Source organism: Kwoniella shandongensis, chromosome 4 (assembly GCF_008629635.2).
Source record: "Kwoniella shandongensis chromosome 4, complete sequence".
NCBI classification, from domain to species: domain Eukaryota; kingdom Fungi; phylum Basidiomycota; class Tremellomycetes; order Tremellales; family Cryptococcaceae; genus Kwoniella; species Kwoniella shandongensis.
The window spans coordinates 14,044-27,375 of record NC_089290.1 but is presented as its reverse complement, the minus strand read 5'-3'; the positions used below and the strand labels follow the sequence as shown (position 1 = coordinate 27,375).

At 51.6% G+C, this 13,332-nt stretch overlaps 6 protein-coding genes across 6 annotated transcripts; 4 read left to right on the top strand and 2 right to left on the bottom strand.

Annotated features, from left to right (window-relative positions):
* Positions 1-355: 355 nt before the first annotated feature.
* CI109_102045 (uncharacterized protein) lies at positions 356-3,047 on the top strand (the record flags this gene model as incomplete). Its single annotated transcript, XM_032008495.1, has 12 exons — positions 356-449; positions 505-596; positions 657-887; positions 943-1,136; positions 1,203-1,296; positions 1,345-1,391; positions 1,449-1,720; positions 1,791-2,001; positions 2,051-2,466; positions 2,516-2,579; positions 2,641-2,923; positions 2,982-3,047. The coding sequence occupies 12 exons, from the start codon at positions 356-358 to the stop codon at positions 3,045-3,047; spliced, it is 2,064 nt and encodes a 687-aa protein (XP_031857212.1).
* Positions 3,048-3,483: 436 nt separating this feature from the next.
* Positions 3,484-4,874, top strand: CI109_102044 (uncharacterized protein; the record flags this gene model as incomplete). The annotated part of the gene is made up of 4 exons (XM_032008496.1): positions 3,484-3,763; positions 3,825-4,195; positions 4,250-4,328; positions 4,381-4,874. The coding sequence occupies 4 exons, from the start codon at positions 3,484-3,486 to the stop codon at positions 4,872-4,874; spliced, it is 1,224 nt and encodes a 407-aa protein (XP_031857213.1).
* A 130-nt stretch (positions 4,875-5,004) lies between these two features.
* CI109_102043 (uncharacterized protein) lies at positions 5,005-6,861 on the bottom strand (the record flags this gene model as incomplete). The annotated part of the gene is made up of 9 exons (XM_065967077.1): positions 5,005-5,127; positions 5,176-5,259; positions 5,308-5,380; positions 5,423-5,897; positions 5,951-6,005; positions 6,059-6,181; positions 6,235-6,324; positions 6,396-6,581; positions 6,643-6,861. The coding sequence occupies 9 exons, from the start codon at positions 6,859-6,861 to the stop codon at positions 5,005-5,007; spliced, it is 1,428 nt and encodes a 475-aa protein (XP_065823149.1).
* A 457-nt stretch (positions 6,862-7,318) lies between these two features.
* On the top strand, positions 7,319-8,418 carry CI109_102042 (uncharacterized protein; the record flags this gene model as incomplete). Its single annotated transcript, XM_065967076.1, has 4 exons — positions 7,319-7,511; positions 7,564-7,724; positions 7,771-7,862; positions 7,920-8,418. The coding sequence occupies 4 exons, from the start codon at positions 7,319-7,321 to the stop codon at positions 8,416-8,418; spliced, it is 945 nt and encodes a 314-aa protein (XP_065823148.1).
* A 161-nt stretch (positions 8,419-8,579) lies between these two features.
* On the bottom strand, positions 8,580-10,682 carry CI109_102041 (uncharacterized protein; the record flags this gene model as incomplete). Its single annotated transcript, XM_065967075.1, has 6 exons — positions 8,580-9,199; positions 9,522-9,696; positions 9,744-9,862; positions 9,921-10,003; positions 10,057-10,355; positions 10,407-10,682. 6 exons carry the CDS (start codon positions 10,680-10,682, stop codon positions 8,580-8,582), a joined length of 1,572 nt encoding a protein of 523 aa, XP_065823147.1.
* Positions 10,683-11,423: 741 nt separating this feature from the next.
* CI109_102040 (uncharacterized protein) lies at positions 11,424-12,967 on the top strand (the record flags this gene model as incomplete). Its single annotated transcript, XM_032008500.2, has 4 exons — positions 11,424-11,609; positions 11,663-11,978; positions 12,029-12,539; positions 12,583-12,967. 4 exons carry the CDS (start codon positions 11,424-11,426, stop codon positions 12,965-12,967), a joined length of 1,398 nt encoding a protein of 465 aa, XP_031857217.2.
* Positions 12,968-13,332: the final 365 nt, after the last annotated feature.

The following is a 13,332-nucleotide window of genomic DNA, read 5'->3' as shown; positions in this document are numbered from 1 at the left end:
CCGCCGATGCATAACATTGCAATTTGTACGGCGCACGTGGGTCAGACTGACACGATGTGAGGACGAAAAGACGGCATGTTCACAACTTATTGTAGCAGTTGTGTGTTCAGAAATAGAAACTTGGTCCCTCTGTGCCTGATCTAAAGATAAGATCGTACTGCCGGACGTATTGAACTCATCTAGTGGTGCACGTTCTTCGTCAATTGAGATGCGAAGTTTGGCTCAAAAAGTCTGTTCAACGCACATGCTTATCTGGATCACTGTGAAGTGGTGCTATGCACGTTGCAAATACCAAAGTATATAAGTCAAAGTCTGTCGTAAACTTGTCTTACGAGCTGAGGACTTTACGGTCACCATGCGGGTCTCAATATTCGTTGCAGCCGTCGTCGGTATCACGTCCATCGCCGCTAACAAGATCTCGTTGGGGCCTACCGCCTTTACAGCGCCAGGTGAGTGCGGGTTTGATGGTTTGGAGTGCGAAAAGCTGACTATGAGGTCATGCAGGCGTATTTCCGACTAGCTTGTTCTCGTCGTATTACAATGATCCGACGCAGACCGCCTCTCAGGTGCAGCCTGTGATCACGGATAGTGTCCTTGTGAGTCTACTTACCGTCCCGAAAGTACTTGATTAGAGCTTTACTGACTGGTTTGGGCAGCAATCAACCTACCCATTGAATCTTACCGATCCTGATACGATCTCGAATGACGATACGGCGGACCCACATTATTACCCCACCGTTCACCTGAAAGGGAAGAAAGCACAAGCGCTCTACGACAACGTGACTGCGGAGATCGAGAATATCATTACTGGTCAGGGGATTGCCAACTGCTCGAAATGTATTCAAGGCTTGACCTCTGCAAGCAGACTTGCCAAAGCAGCTCCTCAGGTGTGTCAAAGGAAGCAGCGACTTAACACTCAAGCTAACGCGCCGTCCCACACAGCTCATTCCCGAGTTACTCACAACCCTTTGCAAGAAGTACGCCTTCGCTGCGGGCGCGGGATGCAACGTCTACGACGAGAATGCGCAAGGTCCGTTTTACGCTCAAGTGCTCGCGTACGCCGATGTGAGCGGATATGACGGGCAATACCTCTGCCAAAACTTTATCACCAAGAGTCAATGTGCGAGACCTCCTCTGTGAGTGGCACAAATGATCATATGGGGACGACGATATCTATGCTGACTGGGTGGCTTCATCCACAGCCCGGAATTCAAGCCAGAACAGTTCTGGACCAAGCCCAAGCCGTCCGATGCGAGACCTCCTATACCGAAGGGGACTGACAGGATCAAGATCTTGGTGAGTGGGTCGGGACACTTTACGGAGCTGTTGCTCACCAGCACATAGCATATGTCAGATTTCCATGTCGACCCTCGTTACGCTACTGGCTCTGAGTAAGTGTTGATCGCCTAATCAATCACTTTTAGAGACTGAATGAGTATCGTCCGCAGAGGAAACTGTACCTCTGGTTTGTGTTGTCGACGAGGAAACCCAGTTGCATCTTTAGAAGACGGATTCACGCCCTCGGTCCCTGCTCCTCGATTCGGATATTTCCTCTGTGACACACCTTGGGCTCTCGGTGCTGCTGCCGTCCAAGCTATTCCAGTCCTCACGGGTACCGACTCGAATGACGTGTTCAACATGACCATCTTCACTGGTGATCTTGTGTCTCATGACCCCTACTACCAGCTCAGTGAAGGTTATATCGAGTACACTGAGACGGGTACGTAGTTCGATCATCACGAACGAAAGTGGACCGACCGAGGCTGACCTGTGGGTGCATGGTATCGTAGCTCTATACGACTTATGGAAGCAGACTCTCAACCCTTCTACCCCGTTGTACGCCGCCATCGGGAATCACGATTCGTACCAACAGGCTTTCGATTCTCCCTCTACTTTAAGTGGAAAGCTCAAGAAGCAGTTCAGCTGGAACTATGATCATCTGGCCAAGCTCTGGCAGAAGGAGGGATGGATCGACCACGAAGCTGCTGGACTGGCTAAGAGGTAAGTGTTTGTCCGACACGTAACACCGTTTTTGACGTTGGTTTCCCAGACATTACGGTGCATATTCAGTTCAACACGCTCCGACTCTGAAGATCATCACGCTGAACACCGATCTCTGGTACCGCGCCAACATCTTCGCCTTCATCAACTCGACCCAATCGGACAACTTTGGATTCCTCAAATTCCTCGCAGAAGAGCTGCAAGAATGCGAAGACAAAGGATCGAGGGCATACGTCGTGGGCCACGTTCTGTCCGGATGGGACGGGTCCAACCCTCTTCCAGGACCGACCGATGCCTTCTACCAGATTGTCGATCGATACTCGCACATCATTGCAGGATTGTTCTGGGGGCACACCCACGAAGATCAGAACCTCATCTATTATGGTAACAACGGTACCGATATCTCGGCGGCGACAGCTCAGAATGTAGGATGGATCGGTCCTTCCATCACACCACTGACCAATCGTGAGTTCACATCACACGTGTTCGTACATATTCTGATCTGCGTCCGCAGTCAACTCCGGTTTCAGGCTATACGAGGTCGACGCCGAGACATGGGACATCCTCGACGCGCACACGTGAGTTTGGCTGTGAAAGAAACCAACCTGTATGTCAAGCTTGCTGACGATGTGTACGTAGATGGTACTCCAACGTATCGTCATTTGCTGAGCTGGACAGCCAAATCGATATTGGTGCCACATACAGCTACGAATACAACACCCGTCAAGCCTACGGAGCCAATATCACATGGCCCGACAACGCCCCTCTGAACGCTACGTGGTGGCACAAGGTCACCGAGCAGATGGAGATCGATAACGGCAAGCTTGTGAACTTGTACAACGCCCATCAAGGGAAGCAGACCACGGTCGGAGTAAATTGCACGAGCAACGCTTGTATCGAGGCGAAGATCTGCTACATCAGGGTAAGTCGTATCTGCCTCATTCTTAGTACTGGACTGATCCTGGGCGATTGATTGACAGAGTGGTTCCGGTCCTCTTGCGCTGGACAACTGCCCCAAAGGCTTTGGTAGCGTCCAAGGCGGATAGACGAAACGTGGTCGAGCAAAAGAAAAGGCGGAGATTCAGCCAGCGTATAGCAAAGGATCATAGACAGATACTGGGAGTTGTAATTCGAATATTGTAGTAGACACTCCGATCCTATAGTGATACAGTTATGCATAGAGTGTAATGGGGTTTCCACTTCCTCATTCTGAAGCGCGTTATGATAAAATGAAACAGCATTCGAAACGTTTGAGTCTCGGCTGAATCGGCACGATGAGGAGTCGGTAAGCACCTGCCGGAGCATTGATGTTCACCTGACTCTGTGATAAGTCATTCAGCATCATCTCCCGCAACGGACCGTCCTTCGCCGGCGGCAGTGTATGGGTATGCATGTGCATGTATGTGCAAACGTGTGCGGGTCGTACATAAGGCGGTACCGAGACATATCCCTGTTTCAGTTGTCAACGAGTGTTAGCCCATGATGAACACGGTAACGAAGCTCACCACTCGTAATGTCACGGCCAGCAAACGGGCGGGGTATGGCTCAAGATTACTCTTCAGCTCCATTTCCCGCCCCAGTATCGCTTTTAGGACCCAGCTCTGCCCTTTGCGCTTCAATTCCACTCTCCCACCCACTCAAAGAGCAGCTATCATCCGCAAACAAACCGGTCCCATCGAGTTCACCGAAGATTACCCGGTACCCAAACTCGGCTACAATGAGGTTCTAGCAAAAGTGCTCTACACCGGGGTCTGTCAGAGTGGTGAGTTGTCCATCTATCTCAGGTCCATCGTAGAGGTACTGACATATACTGTGTCTTGTAGACCTCCATACGAAAAACGGTACAGCAGCTGGAGGAGACGGGAAGAACATCACCGCTATCAAACTGCCCCATATCGGAGGACACGAAGGTGTCGGTCGCATCCTTGCCGTCGGCGAAGGTGTCAAAGGCGATGTACGCATTGGTGGACTTGTGGGGATTCGATTCATCAGTCGGATCTGTCGACGATGCGAGTACTGTCTCGCAGGACAGGAGCAGCATTGTATAGGCGGGATGACGAATCATCTCCACCATGAGGATGGCGCTTTTCAAGAATATATAGCTTTGGACGGAGATAATCTCACTCTGCTGCCGGACGATGTCGACCCGGTCGAGATTGGACCGATCTTATGTGCTGGTATCACCGCTTACAAGGTCAGTTTTACGTCAAGGCGGTGCTTCTCTGTTCATTCGCTGACATTGTCTAAGTGCGTGCAAAACTGCAATATCAAGCCGGGAGAATGGCTGGTGGTCATCGGAGCAGGAGGTGGGATGGGGCATTTGGCTGGTGAGTTCTGTTCAACTCGAATTGACCACAGCTCTCTGACATACTAGGCTAGTACAATACGCCCGAGTGGTTGGTGCTCGTGTAATCGCGATTGACGGAGGAGACCACAAGCGCCATTTCTGTCTCTCCCTTGGCGCAGAACAATACATCGACTTCAAAACCGTCCCTTCAATTGTGGATGAGGTTCAGCGGATCACCAAGGGCGGTGCACACGCTGTTGTGTGTGCAGCTGGAAGTCCTCGCGCATACGCCAGAGCAGCGGACATGCTTCGTATTGGCGGAACTTTAGCATGCGGCGGTATCCCACCGGGCACACCCCATCTGGAAACTTCGATTGGGACAATCGTCATCAAGGGTCTCAAAATCGTGGGCAGTCTCGTTGGGTCACTCAAGGACACGATGCAAGTTGTCGAGCTCACGAGGTTGGGAAGAGTGAAGCCTGCTATCGAGGTCAGACCGTGGAAGGACTTGCCGAAGGTGTATGACGAACTCGAAAGGGATGCTATATTGGGAAGAGTCGTCTTGAAGATCGCCGAAGACGAGTAAACTGATCATGAAACCAAAGCGGGTATATTGCACGTTTATGACGAATGCAACTTGGTTGTGCGTGCCATCATCTACGTTCCCCTCTATACAACGTATCGTCCTCATACAACACATCGAGAAACCGTCGCATCTATTGTGTCAATCTGTCCAGACGCTCCTTGGTGACCTCGAAGACCTCTGGCAAGCCTGTCTCCGCCCAGGTTGCTCCTTGTACAAGTTTCGCCAGTGCCGGTGCACACGTGAAGATACGGGCCTGCATTCGAATTAGCACTGTCTCATACGCGAAGTGATTGCTACCCACCATGCCATGTCCATTGTGTCCTGCACACATCCATTGTCCCGATTTGCCAGGTACTGCTCCAACAAACGGGACCTGATCGGCGCTCTGAGATACGTCAGCTCGTCCTTCGCTTGTTATCATAAGACAACCTACTCGTCCGATGATACCGCTCCAGGAGTAATCGTATCGAACCCGCGCTCCTCGGCCACCCTTCTCTGGCGGATCCCTGTACTACGTCAGTCCTGATTCGTCGTACCCGTCAACTCACCATTGGAAACCGGTCGTGCCTAGCTCTTTGACCGAATCCGTGACGGGCATGAAGTTATCCAAACTATCGTCGGTTCGTCTGGCCTCATCCTCCTCGACATACTTTAACAACTTGTACTGATTGAAAGGTGTACCACCGAACAACACCGCGCCATCGGACGTAGTTCTCGGGTTGATAGAGTACATTCCTTTCTCGTAGATGACCGCATAACTGTTTTGTAGTGCTTTAGAACCGGAATAGGAGGATGGAGGGATGACTCGATTGCACATGTGAGGGGTGGGACGGATCGCGCCCAGTGTTTCGGGGAGGAGAACACCGGCATAAGCGTTAGTCGCGTGGATGACAGTAGAGGTGGTGATATCTCCTCGTTCGGTGTGGACGGTCCACTGGTCGGCAGATCCGGTGACGGACGTGACAGGGGTCCAAGTTTGAAGGTTGAGGCCAAGGTCGAGGGATTGCTTTGTGACGTGGGCAACTGACATATCCGGTTAACGCGACTTCTAAACCACAGCGCAGGACGATGCTCACCCAGCTTCCAAGGATGAAGAGTCGACGCATCCCAAGCATAAACAGCCTTGGCTCCCTTGATTCTAGCGATCTACCTCGTCAGCCTAGCCTAGCCGATCTGTTGCTCACCTTCTCTGCTCTCACGGGGTCTGAAGTGACGTCAATCTTGGACACATCTCCACCAGCTTCCTTCAAGTCCGCAAACGTCTTCGCAGCAATCTCGGCAACCTCATCTGACATCAAGACATCCAGCTGTGTTTCGTGGCCAGTGAGCTTAGGCTTTCGTAGGCCCTATGATTACTCACAGTCTTTCCAACCCACAGGTCGCACTGTACATTGTGCTTCTTTACATAAGCAACGAGGGCCTCCCATGTTTGCTGCTCGTTCGCGAGGATCTATCATATTAAGGCAAACGGGATCAGCGACTCATCTGATCTCTCAGGTCACAAGTTTTGTTCTGACCCACCTTTAAAGCTTGTTCCGATCCAAACCTTGTCGCATATTTGGTATATCCTCGCCATTGATCTGGCTTGCAATGACCCGCATTCCTCCCTGTTGCTCCAGAACACAGCTCTCGCGCTTCCAAGACGACCACCGATTTGGGGGGATTCGCGCTTTGTAATAGGGAAAGAGCGATGAGCGACCCGGAGATCTATGATCGAAGCACACCATCAGCGAAACGTGAACTCTCAGTTAGCTTGCAAAGCACTTACTCCTGATCCGATGATGACCACCTCCGCCTCCTTGGGAAGTTCCTCTGTCGTGCGATGATCGAGCAACGGATTGTTTCTCACAGTGGCCAGCCAATGCGATAAAGACATCCCCTCGGCCAAGGGTAGACTTGTGCCTTTGCCGGTACCGGCTTTGTCCAACTCGACGACTCCTTCCGCTCCTACGGGCGGGACTTTGTCGGTATCATCTCTGGTTACCATCTTGTCTTACAGCGCAGGTACAGATCAGGTAGTTGAGGTGAAGGGAAGTAAGTTGGTTCAAGTGTCTATATTTATGTTAGACGACATAAGAGTCGACGGAGATGTCCGGATGGTAAAAGTCGGTCAACAACGGCCGCTATCCCGGAGATCAGTCCCGACCGAAAGCACAAGCGTCCAGCTCTAAGCGCATCACCACGAGACGTCTACTACCTGCCATCACGACTGTCAAGGTTCTCACTGGATATTACCTCCTCCCCTTCGCTCCTTAGATCTTAGATTGATCGGAGTCTTTGGTATCGATATAGGACCCGCTGATGATGTGCGATCATGAATGCGTGCGCACCAACGCTATTTCAAATCGGTCAAATCCGTCTGGGAGCTTGTCACCGAGGTAGCATTACGACCTCATCTTCAACATTCTGTCAATGATACCAAACTCTTCTCGCCCATCGTGACAATGTTGTACTCGTCAATCCTCCTTGTAGCGTCAGCACTCGCGACTGTTGCAAGTCAACAGCTCGTGCTATCTGGGCCACCCACCGGCAATCGTGCATACAGCTTGGAGTGGAGCGAACGTACTTTCCTTCTCAACGTTCCCCAGAGCTATGTCCATGGCGAATCCCATCCGCTTGTCTTCAGCTTCCATGGAGGTAAGCATAGCGGATTTGGTCTCCACACACAGAGCTGATCAGTCGCATGCAGCTGGTGGATACTCTGAGAAACAGCAGCGGATCACCGAGCTATCTGATCCCAGCCTGAGAATCAATGGGAAGCCTTTCCTTACCATTTACGCGCAGGGCGTTAACAACAGCGATTGGAATATGACGCATATCTGGAAAGGTGCACCGTACGAGAACAAGACGGTGGATGATGTGAGTTTGTCGTCCCAAGAGTGTAGCTGACACCCAGATTCAATATGTTTTCGATGCATTGGAAATCGTGTCTAAGACGTACACCGTCGATCGATCCCGTGTATACGCGTGCGGCAAGTCCAACGGAGGGTGAGTCGAGCTTGTACCTCACTTGATCTACTAGATGATCTCCTGACGCTCATGTAGAGGGTTCACTGCGCTGCTTGCGTGTCGACCTGACACCTCCGCCATCTTCGCTGCGTTTGCACCCGTCTCTCCCGCTCTGTACCAAGGCACCTACGCGTTCCACAACTGCACACCATCACGACCTGTCCCCATCTTCCACATCCATGGTGTCGAAGATGTCATCACGCCGTTCCACGGTCGTACCCCCGAAGGAGGATCGTTTGGTCCTGAACCCGATGTCCGACTTTGGCGTCGACAATGGACCGATATGAATGGGTGTAAAGGACGGTATGAGGGAGAGTGGGCGGAACCAAAGCTAGAGGAGATCCACAAGGGAGTTTGGGAAGAAACGTGGGATTGTCCAGGAGCTGAGGTCAAGGCAATGACGGTGGAAGGGCTGGGACATGCTTGGCCATCTACTCTTGGACTGGACCTCGCAGGCAGACCGAACCAAACCGCAAACTTCAACCTCACCAATCCATACCTAGTGTCATTCTTCTCGAGGCATAGCTTGCCGTAGATCGAATCGGAACTGCACCATAGACAATCAGAAGGATCCCAATGAGTGCATGTACGATCTATAATGGTTGTCATTCGGTACATTTGTTAGAGTCTATCCGCTGCGCCATCCGCAATATTTCTGATTCTATCTAATTTGTTCCGATGCTCGATACTGCCCAATCAAGCACCCCGTCCACGTCCACCACGTCCACCTCTTCCACCTCCTCTTCCACCGCCGCCGCCGCGTCCACCACCACCACCACTGCCGCCGCCGCCGCCTCTTCCTCCACCGCCTCCACCTCGACGAGGTGGTCCTTCTCCTGTTCGACCATCTGACTCCCTCTCCCTCTTTCCAGGCTGACCTCTACCTTGACCCGAACCATTGCCCTGAATCTCTTTCACAATCTTCAGTCCCGGCACACCTCGCAATCCCATCTTCCCAACCGTCTTGGCTAGCAATCCAGGTGGTTCCGGTCCGTACTTCATCGAGACTCTTGCGTAGTCGCCAGCATGTCTGACCAGATCCGCTTGAGACCATCTGAGTGACTTGAGATGAGAGTTGTAGTAACCCAGCCAGGCTTGATAAGCTTGACCTTTCGCTTCGGGTGACACTGTCCCGAGGGCTGCTTCGACGGCACTGCGAGCTTGAGACATAGCTTCGGCGGAGATGGGCGGGTATTCGTGAAGAGTAAAGGTCTGAAGGGTTTTGTCACGAAGGAAGAAGGACTCGAAATCGCCCAAGATCAAGATACCATGACCTTCGGCTCCGGCACGAGCAGTTCGTCCCAGTCGATGTACATCTATTTATCAGCGCAGTTCTTCGATTTGATGACTTACATTGCTCGCCGCTGCTTGGGAGACCGATCTGAACCACCGCCGTCACTCCCTTGACGTCTATTCCTCGTGCAGTTACATCCGATGAGAACAGCACGCCTCGCTCAGCTCGATGGAACTCTTCTGTCGTTGACGTGCGTTTTGATTGCGACAAACGAGAGTGGATTTCCCAGACTGGGTAAGAGATGGGGAGGGCGGAGAAGACATCGTGGAACAGCGCCGCAGCGCGAGCCGTGGGAAGGAAAGCGATGACTACACGTCAGCTACGATAAGTTGTTGATGACTCACCCTTAAACTCCTTGCCCTTTGACTCCTCGTTACGCAACGCCTCCATAGTAGCAGGGATGAGATCCTCTGCTGAAACCACCAGGGTCTCCTGCTTGACGTGCGCATGCGCGTTAACGTCTGCTTCGGTCAATGTCGTGACGAATTTGTAATCTTTGTTGAGCGCGATGGATGCGATCTGACGATCAGCCAATGCACTTCCATATCAGGACTCACTGTGTGGACCTCAGTAGGCAATGTTGCCGAGAAGAGGAGTGTCTGACGAGGTACGGCTTGTCGATTCGGCAGGAAGTCAAAGATCTTGACCAGCTCACGACGGAATCCGGCGTCGAGCAGTCGGTCCGCTTCGTCCAACACAACCATTTCTATTTGTCAGCTTTGCTATTCAATTGGATCACTCACTGAGTTGCGAGAAGCGAGCTTTGATGCCTCCATTCTCTAGCAAGTCAAGAAGTCGACCGGGTGTGGCCACCAGGATGTCGACACTGACAGACACTCGATCAGATCTGCTCCGTCCATGCACAATACAAGCACTCACCGCTTCGATTTGAGGTCCCGGATATCCCTGTCCATGTTCGTCCCACCTACAACGCTTCGTGTACCGAATCTTCCTCCCAAAGCCGCTGTCATGCGCTCTGCCACTTCATTGATCTGTTGTGCCAGCTCTCTAGTAGGGGACAGGATCAAAATAGAAGTGGTGTTGGGAGGAGGGACCGGCGATGAGAGCAGATGTTGGATCGCTGGGACCAAGAACGCGAGTGTTTTGCCGGTTCCAGTCTTGGCTTGAGCGAGGACGTCGTGTCCTGCTAGGATAGTAGGAAGAGTAGCGGCTTGGACCTTTTGGGAGGTCAACGTCGCGCATCTTTAAATCAGGAGCATCTAGCTCACTTCAGTACACGTCTCAAAGGGAAGGGAAGGGAAGATCTCCTCGCTCAAACCGTTGAAATCGCGGAATCTAGGCCTCTCCATACCAGCGACTGGAGTGTTGAGACCGCTCGGCATGGGAGTCGAATCCGTTGTGCTGACAACGGTAGAACTTTGGTCGGTGACTAATCCCCTTGTCGCCGAAGGATGACCACCTCGATTAGGTCGGAAACCACCACCTCTTCGAGGTCCACCACCTCCACCACGTTGTCCACGTCCACGATTCGGTATCGATGCCATTGTATATATAGCTGTTCGTCTGATGAGGGAAGATGTCAAACGAAGCATATAGCGAGTTGATAAGATAAAGAGGTGAAAGTGGATATGAATTTCGAACAAAAGTTGAAAATCAATCAAATACGACGTCACCAAAACAACATCCTGTGATCAACCGTGAGAAAGCAGTGGCCGGTGGCAAATGTATGTATTCCTATGATTTGTGTGATGTCTGCCATCATATATGCACGTTCTGTGTACATGCATACATACGAGACGTTCATCGCAATATCACCATCTGCTACGAGAGCGTCCAAACATATACCTCGACGCGGCCCATAGATCTTGTGTGGACTCCTTCTGAGGTAGAGCATTCAGCAATCTCCGATGTTAGCCGCAACGAAGCCAACTTGTTTGTCACGACCATGGGGGGTCGAGCTAGTGGTCGTGTATCTATCACTGCCGGAATATCATGCAAGCTCGACTTTCGAAAGACATGTGCGATGCCTTCTCAGTTCATGGACACACACACACATCCGGAGAAGAAAGATCTGACAGCTTGTCATTGAACCAGCATTGACACACAATGAATATGTTTGTGACGCACAGACACGTACAGGCAACGAGATTGCCTACATACAGTGCACTCACCGACCTCCACGCACCCACCCACCCGTGCATCCTTCTTTCCTCTCCTGCTTACTCTTTCGCCATAAATAGCAATTCCTTCTACTTGTGTACCCTACCTTCTGACGAAGCCCAATGATGCGTATCTGCGACACCATTGACTGCAGGCAACAATCTCTCTTCCGCTATGGAGCATGTCAACACTGCTGGAAACACTTCTGTCGCGCTCACATCAAAGATTCGACAATTCACGAGTGCGTCGGCAGTTCGCATAGTAAAATCGTAGAAAGGACAGCAATCAGGCAAGCCAAGTTAATGGAGTCGGTAAGTGGTTATACGCGTACGTAGTCAGCGACCAAATGTTGATAGATCTACAGGAGACCAAGTGTATCGAGCTTATTGACCTCGAAGAGGTGACCAAGGCTGCGGAATCACTTCGACCGGGCTGCAACGCTATCTGTCCAATCAAGCTCAGTCGGGACACTGTTGTCGGTCAGGGGAGCAACTTCCATTTCCCTGTGGGATTCAATGATGGTGTCAAATGGATGGTTCGAGTGCGACGACAAGTCTGGGATGGACCATGTACGGCAGCTCTGCGCATCAACGCCGCGAGCGAAGTCGCCACCCTGCGACACATGAAGACCAACGGTCTCGCCGTACCCCAAGCTTGGCTTCCACCGAAGAGCGCCGATGGTGAGTTCCCTGCTTGAAGACACAGAACACGCATTGATAGCTCGCATCAGCACCGGAACAGTTCATCTACTTCTTCGAAGAATACGCTGAAGGACGCCCTGCTCCTAAACGAAAGCCCAGTGATGTTTCGCCAATCAATTCACAAGATTCTACCCTCGTCGACAGCCTCGCAAGGTGGTTCTGCGCCCTTGAAACCGTCTCGTTCCCTCGTTTTGGCAGCCTCCATTTTGAAGACGATGATGAGAGTATTATGGTAGGCCCTTTCGTTCGCAAATTCGAAGATCTTGTCATGTCACCATTCTTCATCAAAGCGCAGCCCACCGCAAAGCTCATGTATCTTGCCTTAATCGACAACATGATCCAACAGACCCTTGATGGCGTCAGATACCCTGCCGATCGGGAGATTGAAGCGTACCTTGCTCTGTTGGAGGTTCGAAGTCTCGTGGCTGGCTGTGACGCCCTGGACAGCGAACGCGGTTACCTAAAGCATGGTGATGACAAAGGAGATCAGTGGATGCTGAACGACGAGGGATGTATCGCTTCGGTCATCGATTGGGAATGGTGAGTGACGATCTTTGAATCCAAGCTGATGATGCGCTGCCAGGTCCTTTATCACATGCAAAGCTGATGCATTCGCCCCTCCCTACGCATTCGTCGACAACGACTTTCTCGTGAAGGGATCAAACGTGCTGAATCATCGCGAACAAGCTTTGGCATATGCTTACGAACAGCTCGATCGCCATGACCTGGCCGAATGCGTGCGAAAAGGCAAGAAATTCCAACATCTCTATCATTTTCTGCGAATGGAGAAGATTCGAGCAAATCAGATGCGAGCGATGCGACGAGCGTTTCTTGGCGAAGAACTTGGTGAACTTCCTCCACCTATGACCAAGCAAGAGTACATCGAAACCCTGGAGAATCGATTTGGAGAAGACGTGGGGTTGGCCAAGCTCAAGACACGGGCCAGTTCCAAGAAACAAGATATGTAGATCTTGTGATTTTGTATTCGTAATCCGACGAAGACCGAGATATGAGAGAGACCATGTATAGCCGCCGGATGGGAAGTTTACCGGACCGAGGTGCGTGTGAATGGTGCACATCTGGCAGGAAAGCGGCAAGTGTCAACCATTGGATAGCTCAGGGAGGAATGAAGCATGAGAACTTTTGCCGCATTCTTGTACATCTGCTTATGCCCTGCAGCCACAATCTAAGCCGTGGCGTCTGCCAAGTGGACTTGTGGGTCTGCGTCATGCGTTAGACGAGCGGGGGAAAAGGGTCTTCGTTTACGCTTGTCATGCCGTAAATACACTTTGGCATGTAACCGCCAAGACAAGCAGAATGTTCGGTTCCCTTC